The sequence below is a fragment of the Pelobates fuscus genome, chromosome 13 (assembly GCF_036172605.1).
Source record: "Pelobates fuscus isolate aPelFus1 chromosome 13, aPelFus1.pri, whole genome shotgun sequence".
Taxonomy (NCBI): Eukaryota; Metazoa; Chordata; class Amphibia; order Anura; family Pelobatidae; genus Pelobates; species Pelobates fuscus.
The window spans coordinates 39492520-39508866 of record NC_086329.1 but is presented as its reverse complement, the minus strand read 5'-3'; the positions used below and the strand labels follow the sequence as shown (position 1 = coordinate 39508866).

General features: G+C 37.4%; 1 protein-coding gene across 2 annotated transcripts in view; it reads left to right on the top strand.

Annotated features, from left to right (window-relative positions):
• The window catches only part of PCNX1 (pecanex 1), a 101298-nt gene that overhangs the window by 59284 nt on the left and 25667 nt on the right, over positions 1–16347 (top strand). The window contains exons 8-15 of one of the 2 annotated variants that reach the window (XM_063439591.1): positions 4185–4426; positions 5915–6008; positions 10810–10867; positions 12077–12279; positions 13466–13619; positions 14216–14248; positions 15068–15239; positions 15665–15775. In XM_063439591.1, the coding sequence (XP_063295661.1) occupies positions 4185–4426; positions 5915–6008; positions 10810–10867; positions 12077–12279; positions 13466–13619; positions 14216–14248; positions 15068–15239; positions 15665–15775 (1067 nt within the window). Of the gene's footprint in view, positions 1–4184; positions 4427–5914; positions 6009–10809; positions 10868–12061; positions 12280–13465; positions 13620–14215; positions 14249–15067; positions 15240–15664; positions 15776–16347 lie in introns of both variants that reach the window. The other variant, XM_063439590.1, reaches the window with a different exon arrangement.

Genomic DNA, 16347 nt, shown 5'->3' with positions numbered 1-16347 from the left:
CGCACAAATCATGTCTTTATTTTTTATTCACCTATAAAACTTTTTATTTTTTCTTCTTTTTGTCAACCCTATCCTCCCCTCAGTAAAATTATTTCTTTCTTTTTTTTTAAATGTTAATTCATTTTCAACTTATTGAGAAAATCTAACATTTTGATTTCTCTCATGAGCTTTTCTTTCTGGGAGCATTACGATATGTTACTTGACTTCTGTAGTATTATGACTTAATGGCTAAACTTGGCATATAATTATACATTACATGCAATGAGATTGGAAGGGGGTGTTTGGAAGGAGAGCGGGTATAAGTTGTGAAAGTTGGTCAACATTCTAATTTTTGCATTTTATAGGAAGGAAAAGCAAACCAGGTTAAATAATTCCCAATTAGCTACAGACTGAAACTACACAAAATTAGATAACTAGAAGCAATTTTTACAGTGTCCTGTAGTAAAGGGCCTGCTCATTGGCTGAGCTCTTAGCCAATGGGTCCCACAGCACCAGGCTGGCGAAGTGCAGAGGGCTCCTAGCTGCCCCAAAGGACGTCAGTGGATCTCGTTGGACCCCAGGTAAGTTGTCAAACCATTTGGACACTGCTTTGCCTGCAAGAGCACCAAGGCAGTCTGGCATAAGAGCCACAGCATCACAATGGTTATGGTGATTGGAGTGTTCCTTTAAAGGGACAGTGAAGCACTTTGGCAGAATAAAGCTAGTACTAATATACATTCAGTAACAATGTGTATAACTCACCTCTTTATGAACATATGGGCAAGAACCTGCCCTATAGCAGGCTTAAGAACTCCAAATCTTTTCATATGGTCTATTTGGAAGTATGCTTGTCTTGGCTGCACAAGCTAAACTTTAGTATTTCATAAACGGTTAGCCTTTTAAATTGGCATATTGGCTGCCTCCAAGATCAGATATGAGATCTGACCATACTTTTCAGGACATAAACAGGCTTTGCTGTTAATTTAGCAAACCTGGAATTATTTTGTTAATACTAATAGCTATATTATTTTTACCCCTGTATAATATTAATCTGAATAAGAATAGTTCAAGGTTTTTCCCTTTCCATTGTACCCTAAATCTTCACGAATATTGCTGATTTTAACTGGATTGAAGTTGCAATACCAACAATGCAGACTTGTACATTGGTTTGAGTAAGCATGATTGCATTATTATTGTATTGTTGATCGGGCCGCCATAATTTTAAACATTTAAATAGATATAATTAGACTGCCTGTTACTGATTGACTGCCTGCACCAATCCTTATTTGAAGTCCAAGCATTAATAATTAGTTCTATTTATTATAGAGTATTATAGAGTATTCTGTAACCTGCGTGAAAACCTATCCTTAATTAATTGTACAATTGCTATGACTTCTCTAGCAAATAGGAGATATAACTGAAGCAAATGTAAGCACCCAGTATGGCAACTTTCTACGACATGCCATCAGAAATCCAGAGCAATAACCGCACATTTTACATTTGTTTGTAGTACTTTTTTTAATCACTTTGAAGATTTTACTGTTAAATAGGAAAATAGGCATGGTTCATGCCATCTATAATTTGGTTTGATTGCAAAATTGCATGTGTTTTATAGCAATATGTAACTGGTCCTTTACTGATAAATACAATACATGCGCTCAGTAATTTAGTCTATATTTAAAACTATAGCGCTGTGCTGTTAGGAGCCATGTTGTTGGTGGACAAAGTGGCAGTATGCCACTGATAACTTTGGGGTATATTTAGGGTATAACCTTGTTTACAGACCGCATCATTAAGATTTTTGCACGAATAGCTCACTACGAGCAATTACCTCTTCAGCACTGCACACCTGTCACATTGGTGCATATAGCACTACTTAAGGTGTGTGTGTGTATATACACATGTTTGAAGGGTCTTTTCTGAGGATGACAGGTGCATTATGGGGAACCCACAATGCTGAATTGTTTTTCTTTTACCTCTCCTTTATTCACCCTGATTAATGCTACAGTAGTGCTTCTGTGGGAGTGATAGTTGAGCTTTAAGGTGAACCTGTCATGACAGATATATAGGTTTTTCTATCCATCTGGCTAAGCTCCTGTTAGAAAATGTTTCTTCCCTTAGTACTGTTAAAAGCTTATATTTTAATTTATTCTCATTACCCACTTCTGCTGAGAGCATCAATCAGCTTTTCAGTGGGTGTTACACTTGCTGTAAGACACATATGATCTACGTACCCCTGTTTGGGAAGCACAGACTTGCTACCAATAAGATTAAGTTTCCAACACTTTGTTGACTTTGTGTAAGTAAAATTTCTCTGATTTCTCTGTTCTCTCTCCGTTTTCAGAGTGGCTGTCCAAACTGGCTGCAATAAATCATTCTGGGTGTTTCTTTCCTTTCTCCATGACCCTCTCACACAGAACCCGCCCCTACTCCCTACTTGCAGACTTTGCTTTCCCTTAATTTAAAAAAGCCCCCTTGAGGAGAAAGCGTAACAGGCATCACTCTAACGGTGACTTTCAGCATGTCCGTGATTAAGTGCTTAAAATAGTTTTAAATTAACCGCTCTACCACATGTGTGGGAATACCCCCCTACTCACACTTATACTATAAACTGAATTTAAAAAGTGATCTAAATTAAAAAATAAACTATATACAAAAGTGGAGCGCTAAAGTGACAGACTTGCATTTGTCACCCATGTTACAAGGGTAAGTGGGACAAATTGCATGTCGATGTCACTTTAGTGCTCCACTTTTGTTTATAGGTATTTCACTTATATTACGTTTTTATTGCTTCCATTTAAACTAAATTCAAGCAGGAGAGACGTCCAGGGGAGGTTTTCTCTTATAAGGCTTGCAGAGCACAGCCGCCTTCTCACTAGGCTCATTGGCACAGACTGAACTGATTTAGCAGAGTGGGAAAGATATTAGAAAAATCTAGACATTTGCTAGCAATTCTGCTAGCACAATGTACAGATGAAATTTGATTCTCTATCACGCAAGATTAATTTGCATTTGTTATGACAGGAGCTCTTTAAAGAATCTTGTTGAAAATCTCCTCTAGCAACGAGAATGCAGGCTAGAAATAGGCTGAATCTGTATACAAGTGTGTGTAATTAAAAAAAAAACAAAACAACAAACGCACTAATACTACCCACCACGGCAGAGCTAGAAAAACTGCTCACTATTGTTGGGCGATATAAATTCCACATCCCTGTATGTAAATACTTTAGTATTGCTCAATTGCGGTCTGCCCTTATAGGATTAAAATATACATTATGCTTACCTCTGCTTTTGTTGTCCTTGCATATATTAATTTTGTATAACTTAAAAAGAGGCTATTGAGCTTAGTTTATGAATGAAAAAAAATGATTTCTAGCCTTTTTCGGTGTATGTATTGTCCCAAAAAAAAGGATTAAAGGGGCACTTTAAGCACCAAAACAACTTTAGCTTAATGGAATTGTTTTGGTATATAGATCATTCCCCTGCAGTCCAACTACTCGGCTCTTTCAGTTAGGAGTTAAACTTTGTATGTACAGCCATAGTGACACCTCCCGTGCATGTGACCTACAGTCTCCCTACACACCTTCTTTTAAAGAGATCTAATTTAAACTTTATTTCTGTCTCTTTAATTTCGAATGTCTTATCTCCTGCTCTTTTGGCCTCCAGGACTCTCCTATATGTGATTAAAACTCAATTAACAGAGCGGGAGATACACGTTTCTAAAGTAAACACACTATGCTGTTACAACTGATTGAAAATGAAATCTTTTTTATTTTTTTCATGGAGGCTGTGAGTCACAGCCAGGGGAGGTGTGGCTAGAGCTGCACAAACAAAAATACTGATTCAATTCAAGTGAACTTGGCAATAAGACTGCAGGGGCATAATCTACACACTAAAACTGTATAATAAAGCTAAAGTTGTTTTGGTGCTTATATTAACCCTTTAAGATCTACTGAAATGCAGGACATTAATATTAGCCCGAAATTGGGTGAGCCGTGCAATCAGGCGCTCATCCTTGGCATTTGACAATGCCGTCAATGAAAGGGCACTCCGTGCCTGCCCCCCAATTTGTTTTTCATAGCATGTAATGTAGAATCTTCTATTTCAAGTTAGATTTTTTTTTTTTATTTGATGTTTTATGTGTACATTTTTATTTAATTTTTTTGCTTTCCTGTAATGTCTCCCCAATGACTGTTTCTTTGTAGCCTTCAAGATGGTCACCAAGGCCAGCAGTCATCATCCCAGGTCAAAGTCCAGTCCTGTCCCCCTTCCCAAGCCGCAGTTCTCAGCGCTAGCGCCTCCTTGCTGGTGAGAAATGGGAGTGTCCACTTAGAAGCATCACATGACAATGCATCTGCCGTAGGCAATAGCAGTTTGCACGATGAACTTGGTATGCAGGCCTTATATAACCTTGGTGACATGGAAGTTTTAATGCAGCACATTTTGGGTAATAATGCCGTTCACTTATTTCTTTCATTGCAGAATCGTTTATGAATGTGGAGATTTTCTGCTTGTTAACCTACAATTCTGCACATTTTGTTTTAATGCAATTTACTTTGTAGATAAAGTATTTTGTTTTCCAACAGCTACATCAATACAAGCAATGGAACATCCTCTTTTCTATTAATAACGTTGACTTTTTTTTTTTATGTGAATATCATCTCTAGATATATACTTTTTTTTTTCTTCCTTTTGCTAGTTCTAACATTTTTTTCCCCCTCATTTGTGTAGGCATTTGTTTGCAATGTTCAGCCATTTTATAATGATGTACTTCTAAAGTTTTACACTTTTGTCTGTCGATGTTCAACCTTATTTCCTTTGTAGATTTACAATTTTGATAACCTGTTTTATTTTCTAAACCCATTGTTCATCCACAGGTAGTTAAAGTACTACTTTAGCATTTTATATTCAAATTAATACACTACCTATAGTATCTTCGAACATAGTCATTTAACTTTCCAAATACTAACGTCATCCTGCTGTATATGTTGGTGCCATATAAATAAGCATTTTTGTTTATATATGTATATATTTCTTTTCTTTTTATGTTGGGCAGTGTTGGCAAATGGTTGAAATTTTGATATTGTCATGTAAACTTTTCAAAATAATGTGCAAGTTAACACTTTAAGATTCAGAAGGCATTTTATTGGTAAATATTATTTATTCAAGTAAATGATTTCAAAAAGTTTATGTACAAGATAATGCTACAGGGATATTAAGCACAAAATAGGAGTTATAATTGAAGTTGTGCATTTATGCAATGGCTTAAAGATCAGATACCCCATTGTGTTTTTTTTTTTGTTTTTTTTATGTTTTTATTTGTGTTGTCAAAGTTAAGTAATAGTGGGACTCGCAGGTCTCAGAAGACATGTTGCGTTTGATAACAGTATGAACAACATGCATTGGTAGCAGAACATGCGGGTATGCGCTCTGGCTCGCAGGCCCACAATGTTGAATACCCCATTGTTTTTAATAATGTTACATTTTATGTATAGCCATTCTAACTGTGGCAACGTATCAGAATCCGGTAGATATGTGTTCTGTGCGCAGTTTTTCTCGAAATACATGCTATATTTGAGTTTTTATAGTTGGTGCAGAATTCCATTGCACAGAAGGGTTTATATCCAGCAACTCACATATTTGCTTAATGAATACCATTCTCCTGTGAACCCAAATGTGAGCTTATGTTAAGAGATTACTTCTTCCAGACTTTTTAGTTTTTATTCCTTCTAGTTTTATTTATTTTCTTTATGCAGACTTGTTTTTGTGAACCCCAAAATAAAATAAACTTAATAGAATATATTGATGTGTTATAGAGGCATGTTATTGTCCAAAATGCACAATGTATTGTTTAATATGAAAGTAAAATTGTAAAATATGCAGTTCGTCATCTGTAACCAGTATTTTGTACTTTTTGATTTTCCTCCCTCTCCAGGTAAATTCACCCCATCTCTGTATGAAACTGGTGGCTGTGACATGTCACTGGTGAACTTCGAGCCTGCAGCAAGAAGGACATCTAATAATCTCTGGTTGGTTTACATTTTGATTTCATGCATATTTCATAATATTGAGGATTTATATTGCCTTGCACTTTTTGATTGTCTTCCTATGTGCCAAATAATTGTATGGTTGGATAGCACTGTGAGAAATAAAGGTTATGCACAATAGCGGCTGTGGTGCAAAGCATTAGACCACCAGCAATTACTGGGTTCATTCTGTTTCCCATGGTGTACAACTTTACCTAAGATTTGTTCTTTATACAGCCCATAGTATGGTTTCTACAAAATGTCATAAGCGGCAATAATACAGAAAAAGACCTCAAAAACCTACCCACAGTATCTTTCTAATATAGCACCAAATAAATACAACAAAACATCCGTCTCTAAATGTAAAGGGAATTGACACCCTGCACAAGAGGATGGCGTTTCAGGAAATTAGTTAATCAGGAGCCATGGTGGCATGTCTACATTAGAACCCCCTCCCCCCAGCCTTTTTCTTTGCCAGGTGCCCAACTTTATATCATGCATACACACCTACAAAAAGTAAAGGTGTATTGATCTTGATGCATGGGGACCGTGCATTACATTAAAAGAATAGGTTCTCTGATCAGTATGGCATGGTGATGATTGTGGTAGGTACTCTCAGTGACACCTAAATAACTGTAGCAATCATACACCGCCAATAGCAACCAAATAAGCTGTCCTTCAAAAAAAAAAAAAAAACTCTCAGGGAAGGTTAACTAATGTGGAGACTTCCATTGGGTCCTAGACTCAGTTAGAAATTAGGAGCTCCAGAAAAATATTTGCACTATCTAAAGAACTGTCTCAAATCTGCTTTACTCAAGAAGTACACACTGTACGACTGTTGGAAGTCACTTTACCTTGGGGTGAGGGACTATACATTCCTTTCCCCAGTATATCTGATATATACACGTTTAGATGTGGGTGGATGAGAAGACCTTACCGAATCTAAAGGAAGTAAAGATTTATGCTATCACTTGTTCGGAATATGCACCTATCACAAATGTATAGCTCTGCCCCCCCCCCACCTTGGGGCTTTAATGTTTGGTGCCTGAATTAAACTTTAATTGAACATTCATAGACATTAGGGGAAATTTCCCAGGTGCTGACAAACTACTTCTTCCTGGACAACCCACCTTTCAGCTCTTCTATGACAGCCATATGGTTGGTACATAAGGACATAATGACTGAGGGCTACCTAATAAAAGTGGGAATGTTGTGAAATAAACTGCTTTCTCAGGGCCAAAGAACCTTGAAGAGTTAAACAAAAATCTGCCTGTGTGGAAGATTAGTTCCGAAATTGCCTTTGTCACGAGCGTGGGCTATAGGCCCAGCTGAGACAGTGGGGAGAGTGTGGAAGTGACAGGGTTAATGACACCAGACCCCTGGTTACCTGTTGCTAGTCCCAGCAACCACTCAATTAACCCCTGCAATCCCTCCTACACTAACCCCCTAGTACACTCTTTACTGCCACCACCAAGACTTTTAAACCCGGGCGTCTTAGGTTACCCCACACACAGGAGAATTATAGAATCACAGTTCTACTTTTACTAATCAAACACTTATAATTAACCCTTATTGGTAACGTTTTTACCTGAGCTCTCTGGAGAGTAAAGCTCGTAGAAAACAGAGACCCAAGCTAATTAATTAAACATTTAATCTGACAAAAAAGATTCACAGTGCTGAGTACAAAATACAGAAATAAATGACATACAGATAACAAATTGCAAAACAGTACATAAAATAAAATAGGAGAAAACACAAGAAATTCCTTACATATATTTACCCCATATAGAATTCTTGTGGGAGTCTTAGATGGTATTGATCTCCTAGAAGTTACTGACAAAAAGAAAAATGAATACTGACTTCTGGATAGTCCAGCACCCTCATCATATAGCTAAACTAGTTATTTCTCAGTGGGCAGACCCCTGGGGGAATCAGAGGGGGTTGGTCTGGCAGTCTATTGCCCACTCTATGAAATTCCTTGTGTCCAGCTCTGGTGATGGCTATCTAGATGTTTTATGGTCTAGGCCTGGTGCAAGATCAAAGACCACAATAAATGCCATCCCAAGGTTTACAAAAAACAACTCTTAACATATATAAACACACATCAAACAAGAACTCATGCTTTTGGCATGACAGCCTTAATCAAGCAGGAGCTTAACACTCTCCAACGTCATGTGACAGAACATAGATTAAAGCGTTTAGGGCAACAATGGCAAGAAAATTGCTTGCATCCAAGCACAAACAAAAATGGGTACAAACCAATTTCCTTTTTCAGATGTACTCAACGGGGATAAAATTTTAAACCATAAGGAATATGGTAAATGAATTGGCTAGATGCTAGCCTTCTCTATGAAGCTTGAGAGTTAGCTCAACCCAGCACCAACCAAAGTAGAGATCAATACTTGGCTCAAATTTCAATTCCAGATATTGATCCACTACATTTACGGAACAGGAATTTCTACAGATAGTAATTGTCCTGCCTAGGCCTAAGGCACGTTGTCCAGGTGGGTTCTCAAACATGTACTATTGCAAATATGCTCATACTTTGGTGCCCCACCGTACTGCATTAATCCTATTTACCGTACGGAAATATTCCCCAACGAAATGCTAAAGGCACAGATCAGAACACTGCCTAAGTTGGAGAAACAACCTGCTTGCAATGCAAACTTTTGCCTTATTTAATTATTAAACACTGACATAAAGCTTTATGCAAAACTGTTGGCATGTAGATTAAAAGATATATGCTTCCTTTTCTGGTGTTCCAAGCAGGATTTGTTACTCAACATCAAGCAGGGGACAACACCAACTTTTCTGTGGTTGCTTTATGCTTTGAGTAAACACCTGGGCAACACCAAAATGAAGGTGCTCCCTACTATATTATACTTGTTCCGTACATTCCCAAATGTTCTGTTTATGTTACTAATCAGACAATCTCAGCAGTTTATTCACTCCTATATCTGGAAACGTAGACTTCCATGTATTTCGTCCAATACGACTGAACTACCGGTGTCCTTGTAGGGCTTGGGAGTTACAGACCTAAACTACCAGGTGCCTTTGGTGAAAACGCTAGTGTCTTCACTCTCAACATCTAGCACTCCCCTATGGCAGTAGAAAAAGACCAAGCGCACGTGTATGCTGTACACCCCTTGCTGTGGATAAACCATAGTCAAATGCCCAGCATACCAGCCATACTCCCGCTGACAGCCAACATGCTACAACTGTGGTAAAATTATGTTCCAAAGATTCCAACCAATCCTCTGCTGTTGCAGCCCATACAGAGTATTTTAACGAAGATCATAATCTTGGAAGGTGGAGTTAAAACCCTTTAACTGGTGGGGAGGCAGAGTAACACTATAGTGTTAGTAATACAACTTATGGTGTTTCTTTAAGACTGTGGATCATTAAGGGAGGAGGAAAAATGGATCAGCAAAAACCTAGTATTACAGTAATCGCTTTCTTATCTCTTTAGTTTGCCCCAGCGTAGCTCATTTTCTGTTCCAACCTGTTAAATTGCTAAATATGATGTACAAAACACTATGCAAAATAAGCCTAAAATAGGCTGTATGGTGCAATAAAAATTTAATCTATCTAATCAAATGATCGAATACAGAGTAAAAGATAAACAGAACAGGCACTTGGTTTAAGAGGAGGGCGTCTGTTGGGCATGTATAGGTTAAAAAGAGAGATTCTGGGAACCAAAATGTCTTTAAAGGTTCTATATTAAACAGAGAAACCGTCAGGGACAGGGGTTTGAGTTCTTCTTTGATTTAAGGTCAGGGCCCCTGCTCTGTTAGCATTGATAGTTATGTGGCATTTAAGTTTAGGGTATTTAACTATATTGGGCTGATGTATGGTAACACAGAGGGAAACATATATGCCAGACAAACAAAACATTCACTCATTACTTAAAGTAAACCTAATTTTTTTTAAAAAAAGTGGTCTATAAACTTATTTTAAAGCTCTTTACAGCTAAACAGCTAAAGCCTAATGTGTGGCAAGGTTTGTTAGGAATGTTTTCTTTGCCTGAAAACCTCATTGGTGATCTCTCTAACAAGCCATACTTTTCTAGAAGAGCAGCAATGCTGTGCACTTAACAGCTCAATTAAATATGTTCAAATTAATTAACTTCTAAATATTTTTGAGGATCCTCCCCACAATATAAAGTATTGGCAGAGGTGCACAAGTACCAATTTGCAAAAGTGGAAGGTGTGATACAATGGCTTTGTTCAAAAATACATTGTAGTCCCCATTACAAAGTCGAGACTCAAACCATTAAATACAATAGTTTTAACTTATTGCACCTTTCCTGCACCCTTTTGTTTAGTTTTTCTAACTGATAAACTTGGAAAGCCCATAGGTCTGTTTCAAAGCCCACTCAAACATTTAGAAATGACTCTTCCTAGCTGCGTATCATGATGGAATAAGAAGGACTTGGATGTGCAATCTCCAATTATGAGGGCTTTCAAGTCCCAGACCGGGTTCTTGGTAATTGGTGCAGGGTGTGCATGGAGAGCAAAAACTACAAGTCTCATATTAAGACCTAGCAATTCATTGGTATGCAAGTGGACAATTTTAACTCTGACCGGGCTTGTGGCAGGCTATCCGATTAATTTACAGCAACCAAGAGTCTCCAGTTTTAATTTTTATTTTTTATCGTTTACAGCCAAAAGACCAATGCACTGGACAGACATGTAACTCAGTCACACGACACGTTTAATAAATGTCCCCTATATCGAATAGAATGTAAGATAGTTTTGAAATGAAGTTAATATTTTACTTATTTATTTTTTCTCTCTTTCTGCAGTGACACAGATTCCCACGTATCAAGTTCTACCTCAGTTCGATTCTACCCACATGATCTAGTAAGACTTCTTTTTCTAGTTTTTCTAAGTTAACCTTCCTTGTCTACCATCAGTGAATGGAAACTTTTTATTTTATTTTTTTATTTTAAATAAGGGAACACAGTGTTTACATTGGAGGGTTAAGTCCACCTTCAGTGGCTGTCATACCAACTAAGTAAAACTCTCTCGTGACTCTGAAGTCTGCTTCAGTGCGTGCCTATTGAGAAATTTAAATGTGCAGCTAAATAGAGCAAATCTCTAAGCACCTGCTAAATGCTGCAAAGATTCTGATCCCTGTCTACTAAAGGCAAGAAACCGCTCCCACTACGCAGCAACGGCAGAAATACATTGCATATGGGGGGGGGAGGGAGGGAGACAGCCTTGCATTGCTACATGCTGTCCCCAATCCTTGTGGCTTGCCATAGGTTCAATACCAACTGTATAATTTGAAAGTGGATATGACACTTGGATGGATATCTTAAAAGTTTTTGACAAGTTTTTACATGTCAACGATTATTTTTACCTGGAAAACAATGGTGTGCTCATTGCTGGCTAAAAATTTAACAACCTCACTGTTTAAGGTTGTTAAACTGCATAACTCCTGTTATGGCCACTTGGTCAGGCACCTATCAGTTGGTTCTCTTAGTGGAGTTAGCAGCTAAATGTATATTTTTATTCCAAGTTAGATGAGAAGTGTTGTCGACTACTTTTTATTCTTGAAGATAAGATTTCATGAATGTGTTTGTGTTCTGTAGTGCATACATATCAGTTAATGGCTCTGTTAAGTTAATCTCCTAACTTGCTCTTTCTCCATGGAATTAATCACCTTTGAAGTTGTCTTTGGCCAGAAGCGCAGCTTGTCTAGCTAAAGTTCATGTGTACTTTGGTGAATCTGCATCAGAGGGCATGACTTCAAGACTCCAGCGCATTACCTTTGGTTTACTTATATGTTGTGTAGTAAATTGTAGCAAAGCACTTGCTCCATGCAGGAGCTATTTTTAAGACTGATGTACTGAAAAGAGATATTTACTTTTTATGTGTGTGTATTAAACTGGGATTTACTTGTTAATCAAGTGGCTTTTATTTTTAGTGAACATTTTTCTTTCAGTTGATTTTTGTATGAGAACCAGAAGTGTATCCTAGAATAATTTTGTGTGAAAAATGTGAGGTAATTTTGAATTGTACCGCATGAAATGTCTTCTCACCCTCTGATAGCTCTCTCTTCCCCAGATCCGATTAAATAGGCTGCTGACCATTGACACCGACCTTTTAGAGCAGCAGGATATTGACTTGAGCCCTGACTTCCAGGACCAGATGCAGCCACAGGAGCAGGCCGCACACAAAGTAAAACACTACTATCGTTTCTGGATTCTGCCCAAACTCTGGGTCGGCATCAACTTCGACAGGCTTACACTATTGGCCTTGTTTGATAGGTAAGGACCCTGAAAACTATGCAGGATTTCCTTTCTTTGTCGACCATTTTATTGGTATTGGGTTGCCAACTGTGAGAATATCAGCATATGTCTTGAAGGCAGGAGTTGTGTTCTCAGATGAGTAAGCCTGTTTCTGCAGGGCCTAATTCACATCTCGTCTCTTTAAATACGGTTTGAATGTCAATAACTTGTTGGCAAATGTGCCCGTTCTGCAATTGTAAAGTGCTGAGGAAAATGTTGGCGTTAATATAGAATAAGTGCAGTTGTGCCCTCAGCATATGTCTCATCATTGCCCATGTCAAATTTAAACTTTTACTGCATAGATTTAACTCCCCTCCCTTCCTTGTCTTGAGAGAGAGAGAACGAATTGCTGAGAGTTGAATCATTAAAGAGACACTTAAGAGGTTTGAAACTAAAGACCTATAAGAATAGTATTCCACTACGCTTACCAGCAGACATTGCAGAACAAAATTTCTCCTGTAAGAGCTATCAGTTTGGCCGTAGGTATCTGGGTCATAAGAGAGAGATTCTTTGTGTCTTTTACAATGGCTATTTTCTTACAATTATTTCCATATTTAGTGATGTATTGTCCTTTCATGCATTTGGTGTTTTTCATTGTTGCTTTGCTATTCATTTTAAGCATATTTTGTTATTCCTTAAAAACCTATATTCAAATGTATGTATAAATACTAAATGTGTATCATTGGAATCACAGTATCTGTGAATGTATTTTATTTCTCCTAGACTCTTTACTGTGATAAATGTACACTTTTATTACACAATCTGTACTTGGGTTAATTTTCTCAATAACTGGAAAGCTACTGCGATTTATAGATTGCCTTTCATTGTCTAAACGTTTATGCCCTAGTGCATGCATTTGAGTATAGAAACCAGCAGCTTATATAATAAGGCTTGCACAACCACGTATCCAGCATAGGAGTTCTTCATAATCACTGTCATTTTATTTAATCAAATTATACTCTCTAGCATTTTGATGTCCGAATATATTTTCGTGTAATACGTAATGTTCTCTTTTGTAAAATCCATTGACAAGCATTCGTTTTTGTTGCAAGCCTAGATAAATACTAGTCACATGATGTATCTCTACATTGAAATGTTGCATTGATTTGGCTGCCAGTGAGCCTTGATTATATATCCAGTTTTAACAACTTTCACCCTTCTACAGGAACAGAGAAGTCCTTGAAAATGTACTGTCTGTCATCCTGGCTATCTTGGTTGCCTTTCTGGGCTCTGTTCTTCTCATAGAAGGCTTTTTCAAAGATATCTGGGTCTTCCAGTTTTGTCTTGTTATTGCCAGCTGTCAATACTCTCTCCTTAAGGTAAGCTTTGGTGTCCTGAATACTGTTAGTAGTCATTTGTTTGCAAAGTAGTGAATACCTGCCAACAGTTTTTAATTTAACCAAAACGTCTCAATCTGCCATGTTCTGTTGCCCCCCCCTCCCCACCAAAACCAGAGAAAAATATTGGGATGGTAGGACATGTATGTTGAAATGTTCTCACAGCTGCTCATGGCAATACCAGAATGTTTCTGGCCAAATGTAAATATTTCACTGCTGGTCTTCATATTGACAGCACTGGTTGACCACCGTGCTTGGAACTTTTTTTTTTATAAAGCAAAATTATGGGGATAGGGAGGGTGGGGCAGAGAAAAACGCTTCCCCTTGCCGTCTCTGCCTGCCATTGAGATGCTCAATACCTACGTTGCCAACGTGCAGTGTGCGCTAACGGAGGTATCTTAATGACATGATTCCGGGCTCTCAAAATTGTTGAGTGTAAAAAAGTGACGGTTTCTTTTTTTTTTTTATCAATGTGTTTATCTGTTAAATATCAAATTCTTATGAGTCCTATTTGTAACAGATTTTTTTCAGCGATGGTTTTACAGCAAACATTTACAATACTTGTTTTTACTTTTCAGAGTGTTCAACCAGATTCTTCTTCCCCTAGACATGTAAGTGATTGGTATCTTCTTGTGTAGTACATAGCCAATTGTCTAAAAAGATTGTTTGCCATTATTTTAATGTTGGTTAACTATTCAGCTAAAACTTCCAGATGTCTCCAAGGAAATTTGACTTTTTTTTTTTTTTTTTGGTGCAGTAAAATGTGTATTTTACCTATTTGTTTTAAACCTTTATTTTCTAGTTGGCAAAACTTGTGTTCTATCTGTCAAAGCATACAATATATAATGATGGCAAAAACGCCATATTTATGATTATTTTTGACTCTTCCAAAGAATCAGGTAGACAGTCCAGTATATTAAAGTATAACTTACATTGTGATGTGAGGTCTATCTGTATATTTCTTGTGTTCTAATCCAGGTCTACCTTTTTTATTTGCTTCTATCCACGCACAGTTGTGAGCTGAGAAATAATGAATTTTAAAAAAAGTATATCGTGCGTCTATCCACTTAAACTATGAATTGTTGATCTGACTGCGGGTTCCAGATTTATAAACATTTACGGTTCTAAAATCTGGCAAAGCAGAGTTGGAAAATGTCTTCCAGTTTGCCCTTAGATTTCTAAATTCAGTGACCATTCTGCCCAATCCCATGTTTAATGAATATATTGAAAATGTGTGTTTATTATTCTAGCTTGTTGAATAATTGCTGGAACTTTAGTCTGTTCTATTCAGAAGTAAATAGTGCTTACTGTGACATATTTAAGTGCTGATTTCTGTGTAGTGGCATGGGCGTACTAATGTTTTGTGAAGTTTTCTAGTGACATCAGATCTATTATTTTATTTTTAATTTCAACCATTTCCTTCTACACAGGGCCATAATCGCATCATAGCCTATAGTAGGCCTGTTTACTTCTGTGCCTGTTGTGGCCTTATTTGGTTACTGGATTATGGAAGCAAAAACCTGTCTACCACCAAATACAAATTATACGGAATGGCCTTTACCAATCCTCTGCTCCTCATCTCAGCCAGGGATTTAGTCATTGGTGAGTGTCCCTGTCTTAAATTCATTTAATCTGTAAAGAAAGTAACTTAAAATGTACTAGTTGCTTCTGTAGTTCTGTCTCTTACCTGGACGTAGTATTCATTAAGTTAGTTAATTTTGGACAGGAAAGGCTAATTATGGGTGTCCTTTTTTGGTTGGGAGGCTGAGTTGGATTAAAAAGTTTGTAGAAAAATATTTCACTAAAGCAGCAGCCTTGTCAGGAAGAGAAATTACAATCTATAGATCAGGTGGAAAATTGTTACACATAATGTTGATCATTTTGAGTGAATGGTGGAGGAATAGGTACCATAACCCCCTTAGAACCAGGTAGCTTTTTCCTGTTGAATACAATCTTGTAACATACAGATGCCTTGTTGGTAGGAGAAAGCTAACTAATAGTGTTTTCTTTGTGCTTCCTTTACCCAGTGTTCACACTCTGTTTCCCAGTCGTGTTTTTTATTGGTCTTCTGCCTCAGGTGAACACATTTGTCATGTACCTGTGCGAACAAGTGGACATACATGTGTTTGGTGGGAATGGTGAGTACAGAGCTTCATGCTATGTGGCCTTTCAGTACAAAGTCACGTTACAGAGGAAGTGAAAATGTTAGTAAGAACTTAAGTGGGGTTTTTTTTTGTTTTGATTTTGACACTTTGAACATGTACTAAAGACAATCTTTATGAAATACTCATTTTGATGGTGTGCAATCAAGATATGACAGTCGGAAAACTATTTTTTTTTTTGTGTCCTTTATATATTTGAGTTAATTTACTAATTAAATGTAAATTAGTTAATGCATATTAAATGGACACTCCAATGACCAAATAAGTTGCAATCAGCATTTAGTAGAGATACCCCCAATGAAAATGTGCATGCATTTATACAGATTTAATTGGGTGTATATCTCAAAGCAGCTTGAAAAGGCTGCTGATCTCCTGTCTGCAGCCTTCGCAAGCCCTCTTCTTTCACATCAGACTTTCTGTGGCTGTCCTTTCACAGACCACTGTAGTGTTTATTGTCCTTGAAATTCCCTGGAGCTTTTCCTGTGTTACTTACAAAATCTTAACGATTTAAAACCTTATCTGGCTTCCACAGGGCAATGCTTACTGAA